This window comes from Rutilus rutilus (genome assembly GCF_951802725.1).
Source record: "Rutilus rutilus genome assembly, chromosome: 20".
Taxonomy (NCBI): Eukaryota; Metazoa; Chordata; class Actinopteri; order Cypriniformes; family Leuciscidae; genus Rutilus; species Rutilus rutilus.
The window spans coordinates 2,655,074-2,667,146 of NC_140225.1; the positions used below are offsets into that span (position 1 = coordinate 2,655,074).

At 37.3% G+C, this 12,073-nt stretch overlaps 1 protein-coding gene across 1 annotated transcript in view; it reads left to right on the forward strand.

Annotated features, from left to right (window-relative positions):
• Nucleotides 1-950: 950 nt before the first annotated feature.
• LOC311280187 (disrupted in schizophrenia 1 protein-like) overlaps nucleotides 951-12,073 on the forward strand; it is a gene marked incomplete at its 5' end in the record, with an annotated part of 44,815 nt that continues 33,692 nt past the window's right edge. The window contains 5 exons of the mRNA XM_084392161.1: nucleotides 951-1,086; nucleotides 6,947-6,979; nucleotides 7,211-7,278; nucleotides 8,881-8,918; nucleotides 10,119-10,203. Of these exons, the coding sequence (XP_084248287.1) occupies nucleotides 951-1,086; nucleotides 6,947-6,979; nucleotides 7,211-7,278; nucleotides 8,881-8,918; nucleotides 10,119-10,203 (360 nt within the window). The remainder of the gene's footprint in view (nucleotides 1,087-6,946; nucleotides 6,980-7,210; nucleotides 7,279-8,880; nucleotides 8,919-10,118; nucleotides 10,204-12,073) is intronic.

The window sequence follows — 12,073 nt, forward strand, 5'->3', positions numbered from 1 at the left end:
CGTTAAGCGTTTTTCACGTTAAGCGTTTTAGAATGTCCCAGAATTCTGGCTAAAGTGGTGGAGAAATTCAAGACAAATCCTCTAGCTGACCGTTTCGCTGGACCTGGAGACGTTCATTGTGACGTCTGTGACGTTACTGGAAGAAAGTACAAAGCCGTAAAGTCTGTCTGGTTTGTCAGGAATCTTATTGTCAATCTCATTTAGAGCGTCATGAGGAATTTCACTCTCGTAAGCCACACAAAATTATTGATGCCACCGGACAATTGATGGACTTGATCTGCCGGCGTAAACATGAAAAAGAGCTAGACATGTTCTGTATCACTGATCAAGAATCCATTTGTGTGTGGTGTAAGGAGTATGAACACACAGACTGTATCACTGAATAAACTGCTAGGCTCTGAGAATGAGGTATGAAGGTAACTTAAAGAGCATCTTGCATGTAAAAAAATCTAAATGAATATATAACCGTGTATGAAAATACCATATGAAAAGATAATGCAGGATTTAAAATGTTTTAAAACGACATAAGGACACCAATTTAGTAGATAAAGTGAGCGTTTCTTTGCCTGCTTGTACAAACCGCTTTTTTTCAACATCGCGTCATTTTACGTCAAACGAGGGAGCCGTGTGCTGTGCTCTGCCGCAGCTCAGTGCAGAGTAGGTTGGTATTCAGTAAGAGCGGTCGTGAGTCAGTGTGTTTTCAGTAGTTTTTGTATTTCAATTTATCATCGTCATGGTAAATTTTTGTGTTTGTGGAGCTTGCAAAAAACTCCAGCCTGTCAGGACATCGAGTCCACCGGTTTCCTAACAAGAAAAAGGACGGTGCTATCTTTCGTGCCTGGGTCCGGTTTGTGCAGGTGAAGAGACGGGATTTCTCTTCTGCGTCGGCTTCGGAAAACGCGGTCGTGTGTAGCGTTCACTTCAGATCGGAGGATTATCGTCCCGGCGATATGATGGAGTTCAACATGGGATACCGAAGTAAGAACCGGGTGAGACCCAGAGCTGGTGCGGTTCCTTCAGTGCACGCAACTTCGGGTTCTCCCGCCGGATGTAGGCGCGAGCACAACATCAACTGGCAAACGCAATGTAAGCGGAACGAAACTGAGCTACTCGTTGTTGTGTTAATGTGTTTGTGTAGCCTGACGTCGTCATACTCAATTCTAGTCAGAATGTGAGTCTGATACTTTTCCATAGAGATTTGATTATGGGGCGTGTCTCAACCAAACCAGGAAAAAAAAAAACTCTGCACTCAATTGGATAGACCTACAACCAATCAGAGCAACGGAGTAAATGACGCATGTTCTTCATTCATATTTTCAACCAACAAAATGTCGCGGCTCTCTGTTCCTCTTTTAAAATGAATGCGCTGTCGATATAACAGACGCGATGGCGGAATCTACACATGATGTTTCATAAACAAAGTTCGGGAGGAGCACGTACAAATAATCAATCCAATATAAACTTGTCATCAAACAATACCATGTCTAACGTTACCCTATCTATCAGCATGAGGAAGCATATTCACTCTGTAAACTTACCTAACACTCCTTGACAGTTTTTCAGCATCCCTCCACCACCCCGAATCCTCACTCTTGTCTTGTTCTCTCACAACCAGGAATACGGGGGAGCATGGCTACCGAGCCCACAGCCCTCTCCTCGGACAGCACGTCATATACGCATTTATTCTATCGACTTATTTGTGTGAAATCTTATAAACGCATTTATTCTATCTGACTTATTTGTAAATGTGAACTCGTGAAATCTCAATTCTCCAGCTGCAGTCGTCTTTGTTGTAAACTAATTCAAATCAAGCGCTCTTTGGTGACGTGGACGATTACGTTGCATTGCTCATCTGTCCATCATCGTATAAAGCCCGCCCTGACAATTTGATTGGTCCGAACAATTTTTGTTCGGGCATAATAGCTCCTCAACGGAGCGAGTCCAGACCGAACTTCCCGACCAAAAAATATTGTGGGCGGGGTTCGGGCTGGCACCCAGGCTAGTGTTTGTGTGGACCGTTTATCAGTTTGGACCATTGCAGCGCGAGCCTCATCAAGCAACACTGCGAGATCCAGTAAATAAAGCATTTGAATTCGCCACTGAAGTAATAACATCGCTGCGAGATCTAGTGAGAAATATTCACATTTCTCCGTTATTAACGGATCAAACAGCGCTGACGTGGAAACCAGGAATAAACATTGTGCAATGAATGAACGAACTAGTGTCAACAGATCAGCAACATTCACCATGGCTTTACTGTAGTAACACTAACTGCAACCATGGAAGTTTGGCATTTTCCACTAAGGCCCAGTATGCATCCACCTCCCTGCAACACTGACTTTCCTCAGCTGTAAACATTGCCTCGCATTTCCCACACAAGCGCACCTATGGAACAAAAAAATTATCAGGAATAAATATCTCTCTGTCTCTCGATGAGAAACCGCTAAGTTATATCACGTAACGACGTTAGTCTGGGCGGATATTAATGAGCATGACAAACGCCTGATCAAAGCTTAGTTTCTGTTATTGTAAGTTCCAATATGTTCTGTCTAACATTAATCCTGGCCTGTCCCTGCTCTCTTGGCAGTCTAGCAGGCTCATAATTGTATGGCTGTGGTCCCTCAACAATTTCCTCAGCGTCCGAAATGTCATTGCAATCCATTTTTCCCTGTTGTTTGAATCGACCGCTCTCCCTCGTGTTACGTCACGACTCTCGCCCGTCACGCCCATTTTCAGATGCGGAAGTAAAATTTTCTCACAAAAACGACTCCAGAAGCCACTGTAGCATATTTATAATTTTTTTTTAAAGAAATTCTAGTTCCTACATTATTTTTCTATACATTGACTTTTTGGGTCTTCTAACCTGCAAGATGCTCTTTAAAGGGTTAACGTAGTTCACCCAAAAATGAAAATTATGTCAGTTGTTAATGGCTGAGGTGTGGAGATGATGAGTTTTGATTTCTGTTTTCTGTAGAGTTTCCAGTCTCTCTCAGCACCTCCTGAAACAGACGAACCCGGCGTTTCCTTCGGTTCTCCCTCCTCTTAGGGAGCTCTGGTGAGATCTGGGCCCGCATGTATAAAATTTCTAAGAAATGCTCTTAAGAATAGTCTTAAGCTTTGACTTAAGTGTCAGAAAATACTTAGTAAAGAGTAGGACTTTTCTAAGAGTAGGAGACTTTTATAAAGCAGCTAAAAGCAACTTTCAGTAAAGTATAAGACTGATTCTTAAGTGCTGACTGAAGTGGGACTTAAGTGTTGTTAACTGGCGCTTTTCCACTGCATGGTACTGTACGGCACGCTTTGGTGCTTTTCCACTGCATGGTACGGTACGGTACGGCTCGCTTCGGCTCGCTTTAAATGGTACCACCTCTGTTGAGGTTCCAAGCGTACCGTACCGATACTAAAATGTGACGTGAAAACACTGAAGATCACTGATTGGTCAGACAGAATCGTCACTACCAGTGTCATTGTATTTGCGACATGAGACCATGCACGAGACAAACCCGCTAGATTTAAATAGCCAGTAGACAACAGCCAACGCTGTAGTGTCTTGCAGTTAAAAAGTTTCTTGCAAACTGTTTCTTGCAGTCAGGGGCGGCGCCGGATAATTTTTAACGCATGTGCTGAGGGCACACACACACACACATATGTGTGTGTGTGTATATATATATATATATATATATATATATATATATATATATATATATATATATTATTAATAAATGAGCAAAACTTGGCCACAAAATAATTAATATTCAATTATTTTAATGATCACAATTAAAGTTTTAATTTTATTAAATTGAACAAGCGCAAAATTCAGCATTCAATCAAATATTCAAAAATACTTAATGTTATTTCTCTCTATAGGCGCGTTTACTACGAATATGGCGATCGTCAACTTCATCTTTGCCAGACACTGACAGAAAACACTATTTTATAAATAAAAATCAGTGCACGCGTCCCCGGATTTACAAACGCACATCTTGCTTGTTGCACGCACATTATGTCGAAATAACGAGATATTATGTTGAAATAACATTATTATTATTAAGTCTTTTTGAATATTTGATTGAATGCTGAATTTTGCGCTTGTTCAATTTTGCGCTTGTTCAATTTTTGTTATTTGCAATACTATAATGTTCATTTGCACTGCTGACTGTTATTACAGTAACAACTGTTTACATATGCATCTTGCACTACTACCTTGACTGGAATATGCTCATTTGCACTGCCGACTGTTTATTTACAGTACCGACTGTTATATATACATTGCAATATCGTACCTTAACTGTAATATGCAATTACTTTCCACTGCACTCACTCGGATAGCTTCTGTCCAAACTTTATTTGCACTACTTTAAATCCATTGTTATACTGCTCATTAGCCTAACTTATACATATATCTATTTGTAAAATTCTGTTTATAGTAATATCCATCTGTATATTATGCTCACATTCTGTTTATAGTAACAGCCATCTGTATATATATTCATAGTACATATCTATCTGTAAAATTATGTTTATAGTAACAGCCATCTGTATATTATATTCAGTACATATCTATCTGTAAACATTCTGTTTATAGTAATAGCCATCTGTATATTATTATATTCAGTACATATCTAGCTGTAAATTCTGTTCACAGTAATAGTTATCTGTATATTATATTCATAGGACAATCTATCTGTAAATTTTTGTTTATAATAGTATTCAACTCTATATTTATTCAGTACATATCCATGTTCTGCACTTATGAACCACTGTATATCCTGCACTTGCTGCTATTGCACTTCTGGTTAGACCTAAACTGCATTTCGTTGCCTTGTACCTGTACTTGTGTAATGACAATAAAGTTGAATCTAATCTAATCTAATCTAATCTAATTTAATAAAATTAGGCCTATATATAGCCTATATATACAAAAATGAGCAAAACTTGGCCACAAAATATTTAATATTCAATTATTTTAATGATCACAATTAAAGTTTTAATTTTATTAAAACGCGTGCACTGATTTTTATTTATAAAATAGTGTTTTCTGTCAGTGTCTGTGCATGGCAAAGATGAAGTTGACGATCGCTATATTCGTAGTAAACGCGCCTATAGAGAGAAATGCACAAATTTGGATTACATAAGAGAGTAGCCTATTTGTTTTTGTTTTGAATTATTTCGTTTAAAGACATTTCAAGCTTTGTGTATTTGAGGATGAGATGCGCTCCAGTTAACGTACAATGCAAGTGCCGCTCGGGCGCCTCAATGGTTAAATTGTCTATTTTGCATCTTATTTATTCAATCCAGGCAATTGTTTGATGAAAAAATTATAAAAATTAAGATACAATTTATACAAAACGAAATTCACTTTAAAGAAAGGCTTTCTACAAAACAAAACTTAATGAAGTGGTCAAAATTATGTCTGACTCGCTCCATTTCTCTCTACTCGTGCTGTTCACTTTTCATAATCAACATAGGCAGATGGAAAAAAATAACATAACATTAACTAAATGCGCTTTTTTAATGGCAGTAGGCTATAGTTTAAAACAGTACATTAGGCCTAGACTCTCTATTTGTAAAGATTGCTGCACATTCATTTAATTCTGAATTTTGCACACACAAGTTGAAAGGCATTTGTTCAAATCAAGTTCACGGATAATTGTGTGTGCATTTATTAATCATTATGATACTAAAATCATAACAAAGTAGGCTATGCTATGTACAAAAAATCAGATGAGCCCAGAATATGAACGCAACGTTTAATTACACGTTAAGAATTTTCCTTCCATATAGTAAACCATTATAAGAACGTTTAATTTAATTTAAAAACATCCACATGCCGAGAATCAAGAGCACCATCCCCTGTGTTGTGCGTTTGAAATGTGGCGCGTTTACAATGATGTCATGGCAGTAGAGGCGGCAACTATAACGATCAGTCCCACCCAGTTTGAAGCGGTACTAACTGCAATGGAAAAGCAACCGAGCTAAAGCGAACCGAACCGTGCCGTACCAAGTCGAGTCGTACCACGCAGTGGAAAAGCGAAGCGAGCCGAACCGTTCCGCGCCGAGTTGAACCGTACCGAGCCGAACCGTGCCGTACCATGCAGTGGAAAAGCGCCATAAGGACTACAATGATGTCAACCCAAAATGGCCGCCCTCAACCACTGAATCAGCCAATAGTGAGCCTGCAAGGATGAGGTCACTGCAGCATGACACCAATCATTTAATCTAATTATAATAAAATAATTTAATTAAGACACTGAAGCTTTAATATTTAAATTTATAAAAAAAAATGCTTTGCAGTGCATTGTGCAAAATTATCACAAATTAGTATTTATGCTGTGGAAACCCTTTTCTATTGATGTGTGTCTCCTCATTTACAGTTGGAGCAATTATGCAAACATGAGTTCCATCAATGGATCCAACAACTCAGGAAAGCCCGAAATACTCAAAGTGGCTTTATTTTACTGCGAGATTTGAAGATCAATTGGAAAGTCAAAGAACTGCCATATACAGTAGTATTGGCCAAAAGTGAGGCCAAGGAAAATGGACAGACTCACCCTTTATTCAAATAGTATTAAAAATGTGTTAAAGATTTTGTACGCGTATTGTGTAGTTGTGCTTGGAGTCAATTGTTTATTTGTGACAACACAATGAAACATGTCAAACTGTACAGACATCATTTAAGTCCTTACTCAGTGCATCAACTCTACAGAATAGCCACAAACATCCCTGATGGTTTAGAAGTAATAAATACTTTGAATTTAAATTGAAATCCATTGAAATTTAGGATTGAATCCGATACGTGTGTTTTATATATGAGGCATCTGGAGATTCGTCTGTTCTCAGAAATGAGTCCTCTATCATCTAATATCAGATTAGAAACGTCTTAGAAATGAATGTATTTTATCTTGTCATTTCTCTTCACACTGTTTATGTCTGTTTATTTCCACAGTCAATCCCAAGACCAGGAACGACTTCCTACAATGTAAGTCACTAAGAAACAGGCAGAAAAACTCACTGAATGTGTTCATGTTCTTCCTGTAGAAGGAGAAATAAACATGATTGAAGAGTTTTATAATTGATCATATAAATGATGATTGGCACAGGATATCTGATGATAGACACTGATGATACATTCAGACGTTCAGATAGGTTCAGATACATTAAAAGATCAGACAGATTCATAATTCCTGATTCTGATGTGTTTTCTCTCCAGATTCTCATCAGCTGACTCTGGATCTGAACTCAGTGAATGAACGCCTCAGTCTGTCTGAGAGGAACCCAGTGATTATTAAAACTAACACACAGCAGTCATATCCTGATCATCCAGACTGATTTCTTTGCTCGCCTCAGGTGTTGTGTAGAATAGAAGAATAGAATCGGGCATTTATATAGCGCTTTCATATGTACTACTGTACACCCAAAGCGCTTTACAATCATGTCAGGGGATCTCTCCTCAACCACCACCAGTGTAGAGAGAGTGTGTTTGGACGCTGTTACTGGGAGACTGAGTGGAGTGGAGATCATGGTGCTAATATATGTTTGTCATATCAGAGCATCAGCAGAAAGAGATATGGTATTGAGTATGTGTTTGGATATAATGATCAGTCCTGGAGTTTGGTCTGCTCTTCCTTCACTTACTCAATGTTACACAATAACATATTTGACACTTAGAACCCTGTAAATCCCATCAGCAGTAGAATAGGAGTGTATGTGGATTACAGGGATTCGTTTATTTACTCGCACTTTTGGCAGTTGAGCATAGCGTTCACTTACTGGAGTCTGGAGTCATTATGGGCTGAACATTTACACACTACCAAACCTGTCACGCCGCTAACGGACAAGACCACAATTCATTTGAAGGCAACATGTTTGAAAAAGTGCAGATGTAAATGAGGTTTGCAAGCTACAGGGGAGGGATGATTTTCAGCAAATCTTACAGGTTTAGAAAATAAATTAATAATAATAATAATTTATTTTATTAATATTGTTATTATTGTTAATAATAACAAAGCAACAACAACAGAAATAATAATAATTTCAATAATAAAACTTATTACTCTTGGTGTTATTGATAATAACAACAAAATCATATTATTGTTTATTATTATTATTATTATTATAATAGTGATTTAATTGATTGGTGATTCTTTTTTTATTATTGATGATGATGATGATGATGATGATAATATCACTAATAATCATTTATTATGATTTACAATTGATTTATTATTATTACTATTATATATATATATATTATTATTATTATTATATATTTTAACCATTTAACACTAATAAATAATTATTTACTATGATTTACTATTGATTTACTACTACTTCTACTATTATTTTTTATTATTATTATAGATAATAATTATATCTATTTAATATAATGTATTAAAATATATTATAATATGTTTAATATATTTAAATTTTTATTATTATTATTATGATGATGATTATAATAACAATAATGATTATTTATGATTTACCACTGATTCATGATTTACTATTATTATTAATATAATTAATTATAATTATAAGTGGAAGTTCGAGTACATAATCTTGATACCTTTGTGATGCCATCAGTTTGTATTAATATTAAAATCTCTCTTCATATTGACCTCTTTCTGTAACTTTTTGTATAATTTCTGTCTTCTGTCTGTCAGGTCAGGGCAGAACAGAAACCGAAAGCTGATATTTTAAAGCAAATGAATGTGTACAGTCCCGTCACAACATCAGAAGTGACACTTTGACACTTTGAGATTGACGTGCTTCAGTTGAATCTCAGTTTCTGGTGAAAAAAACAAAGGGCATCAAAACTTCTGCCTCTGAGCGGAGAAATATTGAACTCTAGATTGCCTGACTCTGTTTGGTCTCTCACAGATTGATTTTGATGCATATGTAGATTTATCAGAGGTACGGTGCAGATTGAGGTCATAACATTGAGCTGAGCTAAACAAACCCTGCTGAGAGATTGATTTATTTTCTCCTGCAGTGAGGGCCGATTTAAAGTGAGTTTTGAGGAGAAGCAGCTGAGTCCACATGGACTCTTCAGTGCTATTTTTGCTCGTGCAATCCTCTCTCCCTTCATCTCTCTTTTATTGTATTTTTACCCTTCTGGAAATGAGACGCACTTTTCAGCGTGGTTATGAATTTTTATTGCTTTCAGGCTTTACAGATCCTCGTGTGGTTTCTGTCCAGAACCTGTGCGTAATGTTTAAGAAGAACCTCTCAAGGCTCCTGATGAGAAAAAGCTGACATTTTAGACCTTTTCTCAGTCTGAGATGTTACTGAAATCATATCCAGGGATCTGTATATAACCAGCAGGAGGCGCTTTATGCATTTGTTTAATCACAGTAATGCTTTATTTAAACACTCACAACCTGTTATACAATATGATGTTTTATTAACAAGGTTCGGGAGGAGCACGTTCAGATAATTAACACAAGTGGAGAGCACTCAGCAATCAATGGTAAGAGGTGCATATATACTCCGCAGTCTCACCTCATTCCATTGACAGTTTTTGCAGCATCCCTCCACCACCCCTTCTCCACGCTTCTAGTCCTAAAACACTTACATACGGGGGGAGCACTCTGGGTTCGGGCCGAACTCCGAGCCCGGAGCCCTCCCTCCGGACAGCACGCCAAATACGCATTAAACTTACCCCTTCAAATTATATGTAAGTGTGAACTCGTGAAATTGCTTGCTTGTATTTATTAGTGGTGTTGATAAATCAAGTACCATTATTACTGTTTGGTTGGGCTGGGAGAAAAAATAGAGCTGCACGATTCATCTTTAAAAGGCTGTGATCTCGATTCAAACACACACACGATCTTTCAATTCGTCTGTCTATTAAACTTTGACAAAATCATATCGCAACTTTCAGATCTGTGTTGGCGCTGACCCGGAGAGAGTCGTCATGAAGCAGCTTCACAGTCTTTTCAACCTCATAGTGCCATTATTTCTGTGATGCAATAGTTAAAATTATCATAGAAGTACTGGGATAAAAGTTTAAAGTTCAAATATGAACACTGATGTCTACAGTAGAGATCAAAATCAGCTTTTGATAGAAATTTGGTGCTGTATGTATGACTTTATTGTTCACATCTCATTATTGTCAGCTTTTCTGACGGGGTTTATTTACCTTTCAGACTTCAGGAGCAGGAGCGAACGCTGAGTTTGTCCATCAAAGAGGCAACGGCTAAAGTAAGTCCACATCTTAATCACATATTAATAGAACCAGTCAACACTATATTTAATAAGCGTTAATGTCACGTAATTATAGGTCATAAAGAACATTCCTGTTAGTTGCATGAAATATTACAGATTTTGTTTGCAATTTGGGTGAGATGTTTCATTCACAACCTCATAATGCACGAATGCCAGATTAAACCTCATTAGATTTAGATTATATACTGTATCTCACAACGCAATGCACTCGACTTCACCTTTCATTTCCAGTGTGATGAAAGAACAGTAAATTATCTCAGCCATGATTGTCAAGTGACTCAATATTTGATTATATTGACCATTATTTTTGTATTTTCATAAGATTTTATTAAAAATGCAAAATAACCATTCTGAAAACTGGACAAGCAACATAATAAGTTCATATGACAACAATGTAGCTCAGTACAATGTAAAAATGCATTTAAAAAAACTTTTTTGCAGCATATACTGTATTATCCAGACTATAAGGTGCATTCTTGAGAGAAAATTGCATTGGTGAAGAAGTCACATTTTATTATTACATATTCATAAATAATGTAAATAAACGAAATGTTTACAAGCATTATAAACTCTAGAAACATGCATTTTAGTTCCCCTCACTCCACAACAGGGCCGGTTCTAAGGTCAGTGGATATTCGGGGCTTTAGCCCAAACTAAAATTGAGTATTTTTATTTAAAGTGAAATAATTTGAACTATTTGCAAATATATATATATATATATATTTTTTTTTTTTTTTATTATGCATGCATTCTCTCTAAATGAATCAAGGAAATTATAGCACATTGTCAATTCAAAAAGGCAAAATTTAATAAATAAATAAAAAAGTTATTTACGTCACCGGATACTGTCGGTAGTTGAGCATTTCTATTGTAAAACAGTCAAATATTAAATGTTTGTGTACTTACATTTTACCAGGCATTCGTTCACTTCTTTAATCATTCTGACATTGATGAGCGAGACCGCTGAACTTTAACAACAAACAGAGCGGTGCGTAATGCATCAGAGCAGCATCAAGAATATCAAATATATTGCAGTGAATCTCTTATTTGCATCTTAAGTTTATTGCCAGTAATAATGACAGGTTTGCGAAAGTGTAGAACTCGGTGAGCTCGCGCAAAACACACCTTCAGCACAGCGACTCATTTTACCGCCTCTGATTGGCCGATGCGTCCAACAGACATGTCTGTGATTGGCTACAATGCTCAACGCTGCAAAAGCACGTCGTAAGTACCTTTAATGCAAAGGGGAAAATATAAATAAAACTGTAATATGCACTTTTCATGATTAGGTAATCACGGCTGCTGTAATCTTACTCACATTTGTTTTTCTGATTAATTGTTTTGCTCTATGAGAAAGACAAGGTAACAAAATATTTGGGGCTTTACTAAAAACATTCGGGGCTTAAGCCCTCTTAGCCCAGCCCTAGCGCCGCCCCTGCTCCACAACAAATACTTTAAATGTAATGGTTTTCAGAACAGAAATGAAAAAGTATAAAGTCGCATTACTGTGGTACTGCTGTCAGTTCCTGTTGCAATAAATTGTGATGTGTGAGAGTTTGGCTAGTTAACTTCTGTAAGCTCTCCCGCCACAATCTGAGACAAAATTAGATGCTTTCCTCCTGTGAGCAGCATGGGAAATTGTCATTTAGCTCTCAGTGTGTGTGTGTGTGTGTGTGTGTGTGTGTGTGAGCTGGTGTCAGTGGGATCGGTGTGGCTGCAGTGTGAGCCTCGGGCTCAGAGAGTGTGTGTTGGCACCGCGGGTTGGATCTGAGCTCCCTGAAAAATGGCACAGTGTGACTTTGCCCTCTGGTCTGCCATTATCTGATGCACAGCTTCGGCACGTCTG